We start from the raw sequence: 19,754 nt of genomic DNA, 5'->3' as shown, positions 1-19,754 counted from the left end.
CCCATTCAGGGAAGTTGTGCTCTGTATGTAACATTCTCATTTCCATGCTAATTATTCGGAGAGCACTGGCTGTGTCCTTCTTGGTTAATTATACGGAACCATAGCACTATTGCACTTGTGGGAAAGCTGCACTTGTGTTTCCACCTTGAAAAAAGAGAGAATTCTGCAAAGTTTGGAGCTAAAATTTCCCCAAATTCTGCTGGGGGTTTAGCTTCAGGTCTGTCTCCAGCTGGGGGCAGGCTCAGCTGTTCTGCAGGAGTTTCGTTTTAAGAGATGGGTACACACTTATTTTTAAAAGACCAAACTTCATTAACTAAAGATTTCTAAATGGGCCGAACAAGCACAGGGGCTTAGCCGGCAGATGGTCAGGTCAGATTGTTCAGCTCTTTTAAAGCTGATATTGAAGTATGGAAATTCAAAGCGAAGTCTTGATGAACAACCTTATCTCTGCCCTGGTATCAGCACCCAGTTCTGTCGGTACAAATCTAGAGAGAAAGTTCCATAACACTTTTACTGGCGAATAATCACCAGGGTAAATCATTTGTTACACACTTTCCTGCTGTATTTGTCAAACAGAAACACCCAGCTAATCCACTGTCCCCATTTGCCGCCCCCTCTCCCCCCCCCCCCCCCCGAGCTCCTCTACAGGTAAATGACAGAAGTTCTCCCTTGTCCTTTGTTTAAATATGAACTAGAAACCCACAATTTATATAGAGAGTGTGTGTGTGACCGCTTCTTTCCATTGTAAAGGAGTCCTGTGACCTCTTCTTTGAAAAGCATTAGCATCTTTGTTGTTTGCAGCAGACCTGTGCTAGTCAACAGGAAGAAACCCCTCTTGAGGTGATGGTAGAGGCAATGCTCAGGGGCGCAACACTGGCCTGTGAGAGCGAAGAGGCTTCTGTTCCGCAGGCTTGTCTGCACTGGAGAGATTTTCTGAACATTTCCCACTGTTGCTATTGCTTATCCAGGGCAGCTGCATTGGGGTTGGCAGCACTAGGAGCCCTGGCATAGGCAAGGCTCCGATAGCCATTTTAAACAGTCAGTTTAAAACTGTTCAGACAGGCTGATTGATACAGCGTGAAAAGTGCTGGCAGCCACGGGAGCCTTGTCTGCACTAGGGCTTCCAGCTGTGCTAACACCAGGGCAGTTGTCCTCGGGCTAGCTACATTTTGACCCTAGTGTAGATAAGGCCAATGGGGCAGTGCCCCCTAAGTGCTCTGTGCTCTGCCTGGGCAGGGCAGTGGACATAGAGGGTGTGTACTTGTGGAGGCTGCAGGGTGGGAGAGGACAGCCCCTTTGTCCCCTCCGCCTGATCAGGCAGAGTTTATCTGCTGGGTGGGGAAGGCTGTGAGCACTGGTGAGTTGCAGTTCAGGGAGGTTTGGGACCCAGTTGCTGTGGTTCTGTGGAACTGAGTATCCCCAAGCAGCAAGCCTGGAGCTGGAGCCAGGCCCTGGGGTCCCTCCTGGGGGAGGAGGAGCTCAGGGTGAGCGCACAAAGCGAGCTGCTTGCTATTGTTCCTGCACATTCCTGCACATGCTGGCTGGGTGGCAGGTGCCTCTGGGGTGTGCTGCAGGCCAGGACTGCATTTCCCAGCAGGCTCCTCTCCCTCCGCTTGCAGCTCAGTTTGAAGGGGGGATGTGTCAGCAGAATCCCGGCTCTGCCTGTGAGGGTGGCGAGGGGGTGAATCCTTCGGGCCGGTTTGCTGGTGTCTCCATTTTCCATGCAGTCTGTCAAGGAGGCACTCGGATGGCAGGGTCTGCTCTGCTTCCTTAGGAGGTAGGTGGAGTCTCTCCACCCTCCCTCCCCCAGCTCCATTGTCAGCAGGCACAGCTGCTGTAGTCGCTTGCAGCAGGGATGCGCCTGCCCTCCTGTGAGGGATGGGAAGGCTGCACTAATCGGGTGTGATTGTGTGAGAGTCGCTGCCGGCAGCAGCAAAGGACCAGAGAAGGGCGATGCTGCTTGTGTGCGCCCAGCCCAGCCGTCACCTCTGGAAATGAACATGAGTCTGCCGGGCCGCAGTTCCTGCTCCATGCTCAACTGCTTTGTAAGTGCCTTCTCTTCTCCTCCCTGTTGTCTGTTAAGTGTCTGCATGCAGGGCTGCAGGCCAGGTTTCCTCTCCAGCGCCTGTCCTGAGGCAGGGAAGGGGCAGCCGTCCCAGACGCAGCCTGTCCTTGAGTTGGGCGTCGTGCAGATCCTCGCTCCCCTGCCTGGGCTCGACATGCAGCTCTCGTTCTGCCCCAGCTGCTTTTTCTTGGGGGAAGGAATCTTCCATCCCACTGATTCCACGTGCTCCTGGGAGAAGCCCTGGACCCTACTAGTCCTGCAGCGATTGCCTGCAGTTTCCCGAGGCCACAGCTCTAACTAGCCCATAGCTGTGAGTCGGCCAGCGAGGCCAGACTGAGTGTGCTGTGCTGCGCAGACTCCTAGCCAGCCCCTGTCTGCAGCTGGAAAATTACAGTATGACAGCAGCAGGCACCTGGGGGGAATCCCTGAGTACCCACCCTGCCTGATGCTGCCTGGGAAGGGGACAAATAGGGAGGGGATCCCAGAGCTCCCACCCTATTGACATGCTGGGAAGGAAATGAGGAGACACAGCTGGCTGAAGTTCTGTTCCAGGGGCTGCTCCCACCCCTTCCCACCCCTCCCCCGGCATTACTTAGTGGGTGGCATAGTGATGTCTGGTGTGGCAGTCCAGGTACCCACTTCTGGGGGATGGCACACTGCAGCCACCTGGCCATAGGCCTTGCTCACTGTCTGTCCCCTGGAGTGACACCGCTACTGCCTTGCCTTTGTGCGTTCCTGCTTCATCACTACTTGGCTAGCAGCGAGTGAAGCTGGGTGGGAGCTGACTGGTGGCTTGCAGGGGTCTTGCTCCAAGCCATTGCTGTGCCCCTGGAGACTCTCCAGGGAGCCTGCCCGCTTCATTACTGGTGACCAGTAGGGGCAGAAGCCTGTGGAAGTCTCCCTGTTATCTACATACAGGCACCTGCAACATGGCTGGTCACTAGGGAATTACAGTGAGTTGGCTTCCAGCTGGGAGTGATGCCGTGTTTTTATAGTGATTGAAAGGGAAGTTTCATAGACTTTAAGACCAGAGGGGGCAAGTGGATCATCTAGTAGGCCATGAAGTTTCATCCAGTGACCTCTGTATGGAGCCCAAAGTCTTAAAATAGACCAAAGCATTTCAGTCCCCAGGAGATTAAACTGTGCGTACAGGCGGCGAACAGGAGAGACTGAGTTGCTACTGATGGCCACAACCCCTGCAATGACAGGGAGCTGATTAGGTGAGATGTGCCCAGCTGGTCCCAGAAGGTGAGCCAGACCCCATGCTGCAGTAGAAGGTGATAAAAACCTCAAGATCCCTGCTAATCTGATGTGGGAGGTGAGGGGGAATTCCTTTCCAACCCCAAGTCTGGCGATCAGTTGGACTCTGAGCATGTAACCGAGACACACTAGCCTGGCAGCTAGAAAGGATTCCCCGTGTCACCTCAGAGCACTGGTCCAGCCTGCCTGGGGTCCCATCTCCAGCTGTGGAGAATCACTGATGCTTCAGAGGAGGGCAAAAAAAATCCCAGATATGTGTAGCCAATTGTGCATTGGGAAAACAATGCCTTCCTGATCCCTACAGGCAACTGGCTGGCTGAAACCTTGAAGCATGACACTGGATTAGTCATTATCTTAATGCAGAGCTGCAGTGTTATGAGCATATTGAGGGCAATGCAGGCAATCCCATTCCCCCAAGGCCCAGGAAGGAAGGGGATGAGCAGGGGGACCCACAGATCCATACATTGCAAGGCCAGAAGGGGCCACCAGAACTGCTCAACCCAACCCCTATGCAAACAGGCTGCAGAACTTCTTGAAGCTGGATTAAAGCATCTCCTGTAAGTGATGGGAAGAAGGTGGCTCTCAGAACTGGTTTCATACCTATACCGAGCCAGCTCCTTAGTAGAGCCCCTTGTGCGGTGGGCTGCAGCTTGCTTCACATCCCTATTGTGCTACCCAGATGCTAGTGGAGCTCCTTGCTATCTTTATGGCTAGCAGTTCTGGGCCTTAGTGAATGCCAAGGTGGAGGTCTGACGACCCTACGGCCACAGATTATCTAGACATAAGTACTATTCACTCCATGCCAGGTGGGTGTGTCTGTCGGCTGCCCTCGGGAGAACCCCAAGGCCTGTGTGTGAGCTGATAGCACACTGCTCTGGCACCGGACAGAGCGCTAGGGCATGGGAGTGTGTGCTTTGTGCGTATAGGAGGGTGACCAGACAGCAAGTGTGAAAAATCTGGTGCGGGATAATAGGCGCCTATATGAGACAAAGCCCCAAATATCGGGACTGTCCCTATAAAATCAGGACATCTGGTCACACCATGGATGTGTGAGGTGCTAGCTGGTGCACGGTGCCCCGCGGGGGGAGGTGTGTGAAGTGTTAGCCCGATGTTCTGTGCATTGTGGAGTGTGTGGGAGGGCACGCTCTGGTTGCGGGGAAGAGAGAAGTATTAGGCCCATGGTGTGTATTTGTGTGAGGTGCTGGGCCTGCACTCTGTTCTCCACGAGATACTCCTGGGGCAATTCTGTGCCAAAAAATTAAAAATCTGCACATTTTATTTGTCAAAGTAACACTACATAATCACACCAGTTTCAATTATTTTGATAATTTATTTCAAAATACCTGTCAGCAAGTATGTCTGTAACAACGGAGACACACACAAAAGTTCCCCCAGGAGTAGAGAGTTAAAGAAACCCCTATGACAGCCCAGTTCCTGTTTCTCTGATCCTGTTTCTCCCTACCCCCCTGCACCCTGCTCAGCTGGGGGACCAGACACCCACAGCCCCTCCCCCCCCAGAGCCCCGCTGCCCCCCCCCCCCCCCCCCCCCAGCCCAGACACCCGCTGCCATACCTCCCAGAGCCCAGGGATCCAGTGGGAGAAGCCGCCTGATGCTCGGTCCCAAGCTTGTGTGGAGTTTCCCACGCACTGCCCTCTCCTTCCCTCAGGGCATGCTGGGAACGGCAGCTGCCAGGAACCCTCGAGCTCTCTCCCACTCCCCCTGGCAATGTCTTCTATGTGTGAGCTGGGCTTTTCTGGGTCCCGTGGCCCTCTAGTGGTGGCCAGCAGCACTGCAGCCCATTTCTGTGGGAGAAAGGAAATTCTGTGCCAAAAACATCAATTTCTGCAAAATTCGGCATTGCGCAGTAGCGCAGAATTCCCCCCGGAGTAACGAGGATGAGTCCATGTGCACTTTGCCTCTGAGTTTTATATTCAACACTAGAGAATGCTGACATCTTCATTTTAAAAGTCTGGTATGAAATTACTGTGCTGGTGTGATATGTATATTTAAACCCTTATAACTTGGCCAAATAACTAGGCCACCATGGTCTGTCATGGAGACTAGCCTTGTGCCAGATTTCAAGTTTCTTCCCCAAATGGCTCAGGCACAATACAAAGGTATTTTATTTTAAAGTCACAAGCTTTTGTTTTTTTGATAATTGTGAAGTGTGTGTGTTTTCTCCAACCTAGACCTCACTCATGACCAACGAATAAAACCAGTTTGAGAGACTCTAGAAGAAAATTAGTTTACAAGAGATCTTTCAATGAAAGTTAGACATCTAAACTGCATTTCTCCCAAAGTCTTACCTTGTCCAGTTAATATCTACTTCAAAAGAATCTTCTTCTAAGAAAGGAAACAAGTCCTTAAATGAGAGAGGGAAAAAATTGCTATTTTGCACAGTTTAGAAGTGGGTGAAAAGTAGGGTGAGATTTCCATACTTGCTAGTGATTTGGGGTTCCCAGTTTGACGTATCCTAACAGGGCCTCTGTGAATCAGATCTCTTTACAGGGTCTCAAGTGGGCACCAGAAATGGAGGTCCCCAAAATCTCTAGTCACTTCTGAAAATCTTGTTCTAGGCTCATAATGGAAATTCTCAGTCTTATCCTCGGTATTTGTTTCATGGGACTTCAAGTTTGTAAGCACCACAAGACCACTCATGGAGGTTAAATGTTCAGAGACTTTCATGAAGCTTCCAAAGTATCAATCTTTTATCATCTAATTCCATAGGTTTCCACTCGACCTAATAAAAATGATCTAGTGCTGTATTCTCATTGAACAGTAATGTCTATAACAAAGTGGGAATTAGTGCATGATGTCTGAGAGATACTTTAGGTTAAAAAAGTTACTTTTCAAAAGTGAAAAAAAAAACCCACTGTTTTTCCAAATCCATAACCCTGAAGCACCTTGTCCAATTCACCTCAAACTGCTGCCAGACTTTTCTTGCCTGAGTGTGTGTTCTGTTTGGAATGCAGGGTGAAGAAGGCCCTCCCAGTTTGGAGTACATCCAGGCCAAGGACTTGTTCCCCCCGAAAGAGCTGGTTAAGGAGGAAGAGTCTTTACAGGTAAGGATGTAAGAACCCAGGAAACCATCCACTGGAGAACACTGTATAAATCCCAGGCCACAGGCTCATGAGTGGTAGAGGTTACCTTCAGAGAACAGGCTTCTTCCCTGAGCTTGCAGGCTGCTGACTCACGGCTGCTGTGTGCTCCTCCCGACCCTCCTCTTCCTCCACACCAAGATGTTCTGATTTACACTTTGCTGCCGTAGCCACAAGGGGATGGGAACGTAACTGAGGAATGACGTAGTGCAGAGTTGTCCTGGGCGTGCTCCCTTCTCCTGCTGTGCTGTCAGCGAGAGGGGAGTGAGTGTTGCAACAGCATCTACGCTGACTCTCTGCTGATGGAAGACCCTCCTGGGCCACTTAGGCTGGCTGTAGGGCCAAACTGTCTCAGTGTGGCGCTAAGCATCCAGCAACAGATCTGGTCCAGTGTGTGGTGATGTGGCTTTGTCGTACTGTGGAGGCGCAGACCAGAGCGGCTGTGTGATGGGTTGGGTCACAGAGATCCCCATGGGACTGCCACCTGATGTGCTGAGACTACCTCTGAACCCGTTTTCCCTGGCAGCCTGGGACTCCAGAACCCTGCCTTGTTGAGCCAGACATGCCAGTCTGCTGCAAACACAGACCCAGATCTGAACCACATCCCCCAAAAGCTGCAGCCTTAACTGAAAACGGCTTAGAAAGTGCTCCTGTCTCTAGCACCCAGACACCCAGTTTCCAATGGGGTTCAAACCCCCAAAAAGTCCGTTTTACTCTGTATAAAGCTTATACAGGGTAAACTCATAAATTGTTCGCCCTCTATAACACTGATAGAGAGATATGCACAGCTGTTTGCTCCCCCAGGTATTAATCACTTACTCTGGGTTCGGTAATAAGCAAAAAATGATTTTATTAAATATAAAAAGTAGGATTTAAGTGGTTTCAAGTAATAACAGAAAGAACAAAGTAAATTACCAAGCAAAATAAAATAAAACATGCAAGTCTAAGCCTAATACAGTAGGAAACTAAATGCAGGTAAATCTCACCCTCAGAGATGGTCCAATAAACTTCTTTCACAGGCTAGACTCCTTTCTAGTCTGGGCCCAGTCCTTCCCCTGGTATAGTCCTTGTTCCAGCTCAGGTGGTAGCTCGGGGATTTCTCATGACTGCAGCCTCCTTTGTTCTGTTCCACCCCCTTATATAGCTTTGGCACAAGGCGGGAATCTTTTTTCTCTCTGGGTCCCCACCCCTCCTTCTAAATGGAAAAGCACCAGGTTTAAGATGGATTCCAGTACCAGGTGACATGGTCACATGTCCTGTGAGACCTCCAAGCCTTCATTCCTCCCAGCCTGACTCACAGGAAGGCCTGCAAGCAAACAGAGCCATCTACAGTCAGTTGTCCTAGTTGATGGGAGCCATCAAGATCCTAAACCACCATTAATGGCCCACACTTTGCATAACTACAATCAGACCTCAGAGTTATATTTTATATTCCTAGTTTCAGATACAAGAATGATACATTCATACAAATAGGATGAACACACTCAGTAGATTATAAGCTTTGTAATGATACCTTACAAGAGACCTTTTGCATGAAGCATATTCCAGTTACATTATATTCACACTCATTAGCATATTTTCATAAAATCATTTGGAGTGCAACATCCCAGGCTGGAAGGAGAGACACCCCTGAAGAGGCTTTGGGATGACATATAGATATAGATGCTGCCATGGAGGCACCTATGCGAGCAAGGAGAGTGTCACAGATCAATGCTCTGACCAAAGCTGCTCGATTCTCCTGCTGCTTTCAGCGCAGTCCACTCCCTTACATGTCTGCTGTCCTCCTCTGTACCTGGAGCCAGGCTCACACTTGCTGTTCTACTGTTCCCAAGTTCATTGGCCAGATGGCAGGGCCGTGCTGAACTACATTCATAGGCCCTAAGCTGAGGAAAGGATAAGGGGTGGAAAATTGAGGGTCATGGAAAACGGAAGATACTGGTTTGTGAGAGGGATGGCATGGGGTCAGATCACGAGGAAGTTCACAGAAGAATATGGGTGGGACGACTGGTCTGTCATTTCACCATTCTGTGAGAGGCACGTCCTCTAAACCAGGGGTCTCGAACATGCGGCCCGCAGGGTTATTTTCTGCGGTCCGCGAGCTCCTCGCGGCCCCCCCCCCGCTCTCCCCCAGCGTTTACCTAGAGCGGCTCCTGCCCGACGCACACCGGGGGCAGGGCAGGTTCCCTGCCTGCCTGCCCTGCACCCGCGCCGTTCCGGGAAGCAGACGGAACCTGGGGAAGGAGGGCCGGGAACCGCGGTCAATGGGAGATGCTGGGGGCGGTGCCTGAAGCAACAGCCACACACATCCCTGCGCCCCTCCTTCCCCAGATTCCGTCGGCTTCCCGGAGTGGCGCGGTGCGGGGGCAGGGCAGGCATGGAGCCTGCCCTGCCCCCAGTGCGCGTTGGGCCGGAGCCCACCCCCCGAACCCCTCCTGCAGCTGAACCCCTTGCCGCACCCAGCACACACACCGACTCCTTGCTGCACCCCTCCTGCACCCTGACCCCCTGCCCTGAGCCCCCTGCTGCACCCCAACCCCCTGCCCTGAGCCCCCTGCTGCACCCCAACCCCCTGCCCTGAGCCCCCTGCCGCACCCCTTACCCCTCCTGCACCCCACACCCCAACTCCCTGCCCTGAGCCCCCGCCACACCCCACACCCCTCCTGCCCCCCCGGGGGCAGGGAGGGGGCGGAGTTAGGGTGGGGATTTCAGGGAAGGGGTTGGAATGGGGGCAGGGAAGGGGTTGGAAGAGGTAGGGCAGGGGCGGGGCCTCATGGAAGGGGTGGAGTGGGGGCGGGGCCTGGGCGGCGGGGGGGAGGTGTCAGTAAATGCGGCCCTGGGGCCAATGTACTAGTCTTCATGTGGCCCTCGTGGTCATTTGAGTTTGAGACCCCTGCTCTAAACCAAATCCTGAACAGAACTGCGTATAGCCGGGCACACTGCAACGATAGCTTTCTGCTGACGGACCTTACAGTTCAGCATCAAAGGAGTAATTCACATGCACAAATTTGTACTATTCTCTTAAGTTAAAGTAGGATTCAAAGGGACACCATCAACTTGAGATCAAGTTGGCTTCAAACAATGAGTTAGAAATTGTGACAGTTGCTCCACCTGTCAGTTTGTTCCATGATTACCCCCTTCCAATCGTTATAACTTTACAAACCTATTGTTAAAAAGTTTCTTGCTGCTCATTTGCCATGTGAAAGAGCCACATGAACATGGGAAACAGTGACTGACTAGACAGAAAGTGCTGCCAAAAGCAGATGGTAAACTGCAAAAAGAGAATAGTTTTCCCCAGTCTCTGTCAGGTAAAATCTTTGGTATTGCATAAAACTCTTAAGTACACAGATTTCAGGCAGAAGTGGTTTTTAAGTTGATGGTGCCCTTTAAGGTTGTTAACATTTATAAATAACTAGGGCTATCAGGCAATTAAAAAAGTTAATCATGATTAACCGTGTGATTAAAAAAATTAATTGTGATTAATCGCACTGTTACACAATAATAGAATACCATTTAGTTAAATATTTTTGGATGTTTTCTACATTTTCAAATATATTGATTTCAATTATAACACAGAATACAAAGTGTACAGTGTTCACTTTATATTTATTTTTTATTACAAATATTTGCACTGTAAAAAACAAAAGAAATAGTATTTTTCAATTCACCTAACACAAGTACTGTCGTGCAATCTATCATAAAAGTTGAACTTACAAATGTAGAATTATGTACAAAAAATAACTTCATTCAAAAGTAAAACAATGTAAAACTTCAGAGCCTACAAGTCCACTCAGTCCTATTTCTTGTTCAGCCAGTTGCTCAGACAAACAAGTTTATTTACATTTGCAGGAGATAATGCTGCCCTCTTTTGTTCACAATATCACCTGAAAGTGAGAACATGCGTTCTCATGGCACTGCAGTAGCATGCGTCCATGCTGATGACGGGTTCTGCTTGATAACAATCCAAAGCAGTGCGGACCGACGCATGTTCATTTTCATCATCTGAATCGGATGTCACCAGCAGAAGGTTGATTTTCTTTTTTGGTGGTTCGGGTTCTGTAGTTTCTGCATTGGAGTGTTGCTCTTTTAAGACATTTGAAAGCATGCTCCACACCTCGTCCCTCTCAGATTTTGGACGGCACTTCAGATTCTTAAACCTTGGGTTGAGTGCTGTAGCTATCTTTAGAAATCTCACATTGGTACTTCCTTTGCGTTTTGTCAAATCTGCAGTGACCATCATCCGAGACTACTATAACATGAAATGTATGGCAGAATGCGGGTAAAATAGAGCCAGAGACATACAATTCTCTCCCAAGGAGTTCAGTCACAAATTTAATTGATGCATTATTTTTTTAATGAGTGTCATTAGCATGGAAGCATGTCCTCTGGAATGGTGTCCAAAGCATGAAGGGGCATATGAATGTTTAGCATATCTGGCACGTAAATACCTTGCAATGCTGGCTACAAAAGTCCCATGCAAACGCCTGTTCTCACTTCCTGGTGATGTTGTAAATAAGAAGAGGGCAGCATTATCTTCCGTAAATGTAAACAAACTTGTTTGTCTTAGTGATTGGCTGAACGAGAAGAAGGACTGTGTGGACTTGTAGGCTCTAAAGTTTTGCATTGTTTTGTTTTTGAGTGCAGTTATGTAACAAAATAAAATCTATATTTGTAAATTGCACTTTCACGATAAAGAAATTGCACTACAGTTCTTGTATGAGGTAAATTGAAAAATACTGTTTTTGTTTATCATTTTTACAGTGCAAATATTTGTAATAAAAATATCAAGTGAGCACTGTACACTTTGTATTTTTGTTGTAATTGAAATCAATATATTTGAAAATGTAGAAAAACATCCAAAATATGTAATAAATTTCAATTCGTATTCTGTTGTTTAACGATGTGATTAATCGGGATTAATTTTTTTAATTGCAATTAATTTTTTTGAGTTAATCATGTGAGTTAACTGCGAGTAATCGACAGCCCTGCAAATAACTTGAGAGGGGAGAAATCCTTAATGACTTAAAAAAATTCGGAGAGCCAGGAATGCAGTGTTTAGGCAGCACTCCTGTAGGCCACCAAAGTATATGAAATTAAACAGGACAGAATATCTGTTTTAAAACACGGGAATTGGAGCTGGTTAAAGTATTTGTAAGGAATAATTTAATCAAATCCTTGTGGACACATTACAGCCTGTGATTTGAACACTATGGCTACTTGATATTTTTGTGAGATTTGCTCACCTAAATCACATGTTGTGATCGGCTGTCCTAGCTTTATGAAGAGGGAGCCTGCCTTAACAAAGCTTTGGGCTTTGAATCGCTAAGGAGGAGGGAGAAGAGAGAGCACAGCGGTGGCCAATTTTAGGTTATTCTGGATCTTTCCCTCCCCTCTTTTGCACAAGATGAACATTACATCTGGCTGTGTACATGGCCTCCAGGTTTTAAAATAGCTGGGTCACTTCCTGACTGAGGAAGAGAGAGAGAGAGAGGCCTAGTTTATGGCCTGTCCATTAGTCTTGCACGTTCATTTCTATCGGCAGCCACAGAAGTGGTTGTGTGGTTCGTGTACAGTCCTGTCTGCAGCGATTGTGGCCAGATTCCGTGTCTGGCTCTTCTCGTTGCTTGGGCTGTGGCCAGCGGGTCTCATGCTGCAGCTAATTGTTTGTTACATACACACAACACGGCAGGACCATTCCATGGCTCGGTGCTGTCTGGGGAGGTGGTTCAATTTGGGCTACACAGACACCTTGCTTCCTGTTCTGGGACACATGCAAAGTGCCTCCAAACAAGTGATTTCGTTGAGATCCCTCCCCTTCCACCTGCTGCTTATGCTAGTGCTGTGTTTACTGTGAGAAAGCCAGTGACTTTAAATCCCTCTCCTTGCCACCCCCTGACCTTGCTGCCAGTCTGCACAGGGCAGGAGCACCAGTGCTTGTGGTACAAATAGCTCCCCCGGAAGCTGTATGAACACAAACCAGATGTTCCTGGAAAGGTGACTTTGAGGGCCCAAGCGTTGCTGAGTCAAATTGCAGGTCAGTCTAGCAAACTTGCCTGTGGACACGCTTCCAGTCCTCTCCCAGTTCTGTAGCGATGCTGTTCAGCACCACGTTCCACTGTGGGCCCCACGTTTCACACTGAAGAGCTTTGGGAGGTGAATTCATGGGGGGCGGTGCACTGTGCCCTGCTGCCTGCACTCAGGTCTCACTGAGATCACTGTCCTACAGATTTCATGTGGAAATAGCCTGGAGAAGGCACTAGCAGAGCTGGCTCCCCGTTGCACAAGGAGTTGTGGGTGTGTTTGTCTGACAGCTGCTCTGACTGTCTCTCCTCCCTTGCAGGTCCCATTCACTGTGCTGCAGGGTGAGGGTGTGGAGTATTTGGGCCATGCTAATGATGCCGTGATCGCCATCTCCAACTACCGGCTTCATATCAAATTGAAAGACTCTGTGATCAACGTAAGTGCAGCTCTGTCTGTCACTGGTTTGTTACTCACAGCTGAGGCCTCTGGCTTTCTTAGGCTGCTGCAGTATTCTGTGGCTGCAGAAACCACTTTCAGGTCTCTCCTCATCCTCCATGAAATTAGGTCTTGGAGTCATTCCAGTAGGTGGCCACATGCCCTGTGACGCAGAAGCTGCATCTCTAAAGAGGCACACAGCCTGACATACTCCACTGCCATTAGCAAGTCACAGAAATGCTGTCCCTCCCCTTCATGGGGTGAAGACCTTTGTGTTGGCGTGTGGGTGATGGTCAGACTTCTCCCTTGCCATTCTCCTTTCTTGCAGGCTCTAATCCCCCCAGCAGTTGGGTTTAAGACCGGTGAAAAATGTTCTTGCAGACCAGGCTAGACATGATTCTTCTTCTATTGAGGCCAGGAGTGTGGTGCCAGGACCTATGGCCCACGCTGCTGGAGTGTGAGGCCTCGTCCCACAGTACCTTACTCTCAAGTTTCTTCAGTCCCTTGTTTTCCTGCTGCCCTTGTCTCTTCTGCATCTGTGATACCCTTTTGCCCGCTAGGCCGTATCCAGTGGTTCCAGGCACCCCTGTTGTTCTGCCCTCCCTAGTCTGTTCCTCCCTGACAATGAGAGAGGAGGACAGGGTGGGGATAGAGGGGGAGACTCTAAATTGTGGATCATGAAGCTATGTAAATGGGGGGTTCTCTTTGCTGCTCAGAGAGCCTTGACTGGGATGCACAATGAGAGAGTGTCAGGCTGGGGTCCCTGCTGGTGTGGGACATCCCATGCTGTCAAGTGACTCTCTGCGTTTCTCTGTTTCAGGTGCCTTTAAGGATGATGGAAAGCGTGGAGAGTCGGGACATGTTCCAACTTCACATCATCTGCAAGGACTCCAAAGTGGTCAGGTAGCTGCACAGTTCCCTCCTATTGCCACAGTGTAAGGTTTCTCCAGCCACGGGGGTGGCCAGCAGACGTTGGGGAATCCCTGCCCTAGTCTGTGCTGCTGAGTCAAGCCCTGCTATCCTGGAGGGTGCTCTCAGGTGTGTGTGTGTGTGTGCGCGTGTATGTGTGCACGCGTGCACACGTCCGTCCGTCCCAGCCTTCTGATGGGAAGCTCAGAGCCCCTTGGTCCTCCCAAGGAGGTTGGATCTCCCTCTCCTCCCCTGGTTGAACTGCAAGGCCATGGAATGCCCTGTCTGTCCATCCTGACTGGCCCTACTGAATCTGTGTGTCCTGCAGGTGCCATTTCTCCACCTTTAAGCAGTGCCAGGAATGGCTGAAGAGGCTGAGCCGAGCTATTGCCCGCCCTGCAAAGCCTGAAGACCTGTTTGCATTCGCCTACCATGCTTGGTGCTTGGGGGTCTGTGCCGATGAGGAGGATCAGCACGCACATCTGTGCCACCCAGGTGAGCCAACCAGCCCCTTTGTCAGTGCAGCCCTCATGGTGTGTCCAGGAGGAGGGAAACCACACACCCATATTATGCTGTGTTTTTGTGTTCTGCTGCAGCCACCTCCCAAATCCCTCTGGAGGGTCCTGTTAAGTCCTTTGCTACACAAGGAGTAGCTATAGCCAGGTGTGCTTTGTCCGTCTTCCTCTGGCTAGGAGGTGGCATTGTCTTCTGGTGGATTGCTGTGTCCAGACCTAACCTGGAGATCCAGTGCTGCACCTGGCCATCCCCTGGAAGCTTTAGCTGGTGCAGAGTGGGCTCACCGCTTGCCTAGCAGCGTGTCACTCAGGAAACCTCAAGGGCACACACTTCAGGTTCCTGGCTCCCAGCCATCACCTCTTTTTGGGCTGAGACCCTGTCTCATTCCTTACTGACTGGGGGATTTTTAAGGCTGCACAGTTCCCCTTCCTCCCTCCCCAGTGAACGAGACTGTGCTTTGCTTTCTCTCCTAGGGCTGTGATCTGTGTATTGCCCACAGTTATAAGTTACCACCCAGCTCTTTATAAGCAAACACATTTATTCTTAAGGCAAAAGCATTGCAGAGAAAACATTTAAGCCATAGAAGAACCTACACACATGCTAAAAATCTCACCAGAGATCACCCCAACTTCAACCTTGGGTTCTGACAGAGGTTGAGTAGATCTTGTCTCTGGACTGTTAAATGTTCATGGCTTTCTTGAAAGGTTGTATGTCATTAATAATTCTGTTTGCATCTCCTCTCCCAAAAGTGCTCGGGCCATTGAGCAACAAGTACAGCAGGGTGATTAAACCTGAATTCCTACTCTCCCACAGACAGACACATGCAGCACCCACCAGCGGGGGATAAAGCCCTCTTTCTGGCTTGTGCCTCCTTCTATTCCAGGACTTTAGGTTGTTGGAGGCACCTGAGCTGACAGTCCCAGATCTAGGTTGAGGATAGGATGTTCTCAGTGCCAGACCCTCGATTGTAGAATATGCCTCCCCAATTGATCCTGCCTCAGGGGGCTGATTAGAGGAATTCGGGGCCTGGAGGAATTGCAGTATTAATTTAGATGGAATAAATGGGCCCAAAGAGTGAAAGGTTTTACCATGACCCTAAGGGTATGTCTACACTACGGAATTAGTTTGGTTTAATAGAAGTCGATTTTTTAGAAATCGATTTGATACAGTCGATTGTGTGTGTCCCCACTAAGCGCATTAAGTCGGTGGTGTGCGGCCACAGTACTGAGGCTAGCGGGTCGACTTTCGGCGTTGCACTATCCCACAGTTTCCGCAGTCTCCGCCGCCCATTGGAATTCTGGGTTGAGCTCCCAATGCCTGATGGGGCAAAAACATTGTCGCGGGTGGTCCTGGGTACATGTTGTCAGGCCTCCCTCCCTCCGTCCGTGAAAGCAACTGCAAAAAATTGTTTCTCGCCTTTTTTCCTGGGTTACCCTTGCAGATGACATACCACGGCAAGCGTGGAGCCCGCTCAGCTCACTGTCACCATATGTCTCCTGAATGCTGCTGGCAGACGCGGTACTGCAGTGCTACACAGCAGCATCCCCTTGCCTTGCCTTGTGGACGGCAGACGGTACAATACGGCTGCTAGCTGTCGTCGTCGTCCTGTGGGTGCTCCTGGACGACCTCGGTTAAGTTTGTCGGGGGCGCCTGGGCAGACATGGGTGCTCCTGGCCGGCCTCAGTGAGGTCGGTCGTGGGCGCCTGGACAAAAATGGGAATGACTCCAGGTCATTCTCTTCTTTAAGTTTCGTCTAATGGAGATTCAGTCCTGCCTGGAATATCATGCCAGCTGGAGGCTTCAGCCTCAGGCTGCTCTCCCAGTCGCCAGCACTGCGCGGTCACACGTACCCCAGCCTACCCCTTGCTCCCACGGCTCATGAAGCCTGGACAGTAGTAAGGAGCAGTTCAACTATAGGCCGAGCAAGTGCATAATGCTGGTAGAGTGTGCCTTTGGACGTTTAAAAGCTCGCTGGCGCAGTTTACTGACTCGGTTAGACCTCAGCGAAACCAATATTCCTGTCGTTATTACTGCTTGCTGTGTGCTCCACAATATCTGTGAGAGTAAGGGGGAGATGTTTATGGCGGGGTGGGAGGTTGAGGCAAATCGCCTGGCCGCTGATTATGCGCAGCCAGACACCAGGGCGGTTAGAAGAGCACAGCAGGGCGCGCTGTGCATCAGAGAAGCTTTGAAAACCAGTTTCATGACTGGCCAGGCTACGGTGTGAAAGTTCTGTTTGTTTCTCCTTGATGAAAACCCACCCCCTTGGTTCACTCTACTTCCCTGTAAGCCAACCACCCTCCCCTCCCCCCTTTGATCTCCGCTTGCAGAGGCAATAAAGTCATTGTTGTTTCAAATTCATGCATTCTTTATTAATTCGTCACACAAATGGGAGGATAACTGCCAAAGTAGCCTGGGAGGGGTGGGGGAGGAGGGAAGCACAGGGGTGGGGTAGTTGTAGGGGCACCCCCTAGAATGGCATGCAGCTCATCATAAAAGCGGCATGTCTGGGGCTCTGACCCGGAGCGGCCGTTTGCCTCTCTGGTTCTTTGGTAGGCTTCACGCGGCATTGCTGCGGGTCCCTGTTATAGCCTCTGTCCTTCATGCCCTTGGAGATTTTTTCAAATATTCAGGCATTTCGTCTTTTGGAACGGAGTTCGGATAGCACGGATTCGTCTCCCCATACAGCGATCAGATGCAGTACCTCCTGTTCGGTCCATGCTGGAGCTCTTTTGCGATTCTGGGACTCCACGGTCACCTGAGCTAATGAGCTCTGCATGCTCACCTGTGCTGATCAGCTCGCTACACTGGCCAAACAGGAAATGAAATTTAAAAGTTCGCAGGGCTTTTCCTGTTTACCTGGCCAGTGCATCTGAGTTGAGAGTGCTGTCCAGAGTCGTCACAATGGAACACTCTGGGATAGCTCCCGGAGGCCAATACCGTCGAATTGCGTCTACACTACCCCAAATTCGACCCAGCAGGGTCAATTTCAGTGCTAATCCCCTCGTCGGGGAGGAGTACAGAAATCGATTTTAAGAGCCCTTTAAGTCGACAAAAATGGCTTCGTCGTGTGGACGGGTTCAGGGTTAAATCGATCTAACGCTGCTAAATTCGCCCTAAACTCGTAGTGTAGACCAGGGCTATTACTTCCAACATTAAACAGTATTAAATAAGATTTGGGGTTTGCTATACAGAGTCCTCAGCCTGCTTCGTACCGTGGCAAACATGCTAGGAAATTCATGCTGAAGTTTAGAGATTTATTAGTTAGAATACACAAGAGAAAGAGGTCAAACAATTTGTATAGCACTTTAAAACAGCAGTTGAATTATATGATATGATAAACGTAACCAAAACCTATCAAAATCCCTTTAAAATTGATGTATCAGGTGCTCTCTTATTTTGTGGGACAACTTTTCTTGGTAGCAAGGAAAGAGTTTTGTTGCTCAGCTCTAAGATGTGAAGGATGGTCGCTTTTCCTGCTTTTAACAGACAGACACAAAGGGGAGAAGAGAGAGTATACTAACGGTGGGGAAAATATGGCTTTTGTTAACGTTTTCGGGACTTCGGGTGTCAGGTCAGTCGCAGACAGATGCTGTGGGTTGGTAGATCAGCCACTACAGTAGTTGCACTGAGCTCTGGCTTATCTTCCCATCTGGGGTCTGAGATATTGTCTGGCTGGTCCCTCTCCTTTAACAGTCTCTCTCAGCCAGGGCAAAGCTGGATGAGCTGTCTTGTCTCATTGGGCTGATCTTGCATGGTACAGTTGACCTCAGGATCAGATGAAAAGCCAAGAGAGACAGGGAGGTAGGACAGGAGGAAAAATAGCCGGGCAGAAAGGAACACACAAGGGAAGGGGAGACAGCATGATCTCACATGTCTCCGGCTGGTGTCTTTGCTGGTGTGGCACTGTTGACCGGGTGTCCCTGCTGATGTTCTGAGGTCTGAGCTGCATGATGATCATTAGACCTTTGGGGTCCATGGGCAAAGGACAGAGTCCCACAAGTGGAGTGGAGTCCTGACCAGCATTCCCCCTCCTCCAGAAATCCCTCCATCAGGCTGCACGTCCTAGCCCCCAAAGTGGGCTGTTGGTTGGAATAGTCCATCCTCTCATTATTCTGTTTGCCATTTAGGCCTAACTTCCGATTTGCCAACTTTGGTTCATTAACATCCAGTCCCTCACTTTTTTGTTTACCAGGTTTTCATAGATTCCAACCCAGAAGGGACCATTGTGATCTAGTATCACCTCCTGTATAATGCAGGCCAGAGAACTTCCCCATAATAATTCCCTAAGTACATCTTCTAGAAAAACATCCAATCTAGATTGAAAAATGGTCAGTGATGGAGAATCCACCATGACCCTTGGTAAACAACAGAACAAGGAGCAATGGTCTCAAGTTGCAGTGGGGGAGGTTTAGGTTGGATATTAGGAAAAACTTTTTCACTAGGAGGGTGGTGAAGCACTGGAATGGGTTACCTAGGGAGGTGGTGGAATCTCCTTCCTTAGAGGTTTTTAAGGTCAGGCTTGACAAAGCCCTGGCTGGGATGATTTAGTTGGGGATTGGTCCTGCTTTGAGCAGGGGGTTGGATTAGATGACCTCTTGAGGTCCCTTCCAACACTGATATTCTATGATAAATTGTTCCAAATGGTTAATTATTATCTCATGCTAAAAATGTACACCTTATTTCCAGTCTGAATTTGTCTACTTTCAACTTCCAGCCATTGGATCATGTTATACTAGTCTGCTAGATTGAGGAGCTCATTATCAGATATTTGTTCCCCATGTGTAGGTATTTATAGACTGTAATCAAGTCACCCCTTAACCTGAGCAAGTGATTGTGACATTTGGAAAAGCACCCATCCCACAGTGTTCAGACACCATCTGGCCTCTTGCTCATCCAGTCCTGTAATGTTGCAGCTGTCAGGTTTAGGTTTCCCTTGGCTGTGTCCGGCTGCCCGTAACTGTGCTGTGCCTGTGCTGTTCCAGGAGACCACGTGAAATACCGGTTTGAGATGGAAGTTGTGAGGATGGACTTCGACTTACAGAATGTCTGGAGAGTTTCTGACATCAACAGCAATTACAAGTGAGTAACGTACCAGCCAGACCCCACCCTTCACCCCATATAACTCCCTGGCAGGGCAGTGTACCAGCCAGGCATCTCCCCACCCCTTTCCTCATCCTGGCCAATAACCCACAGTGTACCAGCCATATGTCACTCTTCTCCCTGGGTTATGGAATTGGAGCAGCATTGCACCTAAGCTAACAGGGGTAGCGTAACAGGTTTCAGAGTGGTAGCCATGTTAGTCTGTATCAGCAAAAAGAACGAGGAGTCCTCGTTAGTCTCTAAGGTGCAACAAGTACTTCTCATAGCGTAAGTTGCAACAAATGCTGATGTATCCAGTTTAAAAGGTAGTAGGCATGCTTCTTCCATTAAAGCCTTTTGGAATATTGCG

The 19,754-nt window shown here is 49.5% G+C and overlaps 1 protein-coding gene across 2 annotated transcripts in view; it reads left to right on the top strand.

Moving 5' to 3' along the window:
- The window catches only part of MTMR4 (myotubularin related protein 4), an 81,169-nt gene that overhangs the window by 26,148 nt on the left and 35,267 nt on the right, over nucleotides 1-19,754 (top strand). The window contains exons 1-6 of one of the 2 annotated variants that reach the window (XM_024217158.3): nucleotides 1,932-2,045; nucleotides 6,299-6,388; nucleotides 12,762-12,878; nucleotides 13,698-13,780; nucleotides 14,115-14,281; nucleotides 19,288-19,384. In XM_024217158.3, the coding sequence (XP_024072926.2) occupies nucleotides 1,995-2,045; nucleotides 6,299-6,388; nucleotides 12,762-12,878; nucleotides 13,698-13,780; nucleotides 14,115-14,281; nucleotides 19,288-19,384 (605 nt within the window). In that variant the 5' untranslated portion in view covers nucleotides 1,932-1,994. Of the gene's footprint in view, nucleotides 1-1,931; nucleotides 2,046-6,298; nucleotides 6,389-12,761; nucleotides 12,879-13,697; nucleotides 13,781-14,114; nucleotides 14,282-19,287; nucleotides 19,385-19,754 lie in introns of those variants that run through there. The other variant, XM_024217159.3, reaches the window with a different exon arrangement.

This window comes from Terrapene carolina, unplaced genomic scaffold (genome assembly GCF_002925995.2).
Source record: "Terrapene carolina triunguis isolate 2854851 unplaced genomic scaffold, T_m_triunguis-2.0 Scaffold454, whole genome shotgun sequence".
Classification (NCBI taxonomy): domain Eukaryota; kingdom Metazoa; phylum Chordata; order Testudines; family Emydidae; genus Terrapene; species Terrapene triunguis.
Note: the sequence above shows the minus strand (reverse complement) of the source record. Positions and strands in the feature narration are given on the sequence as shown.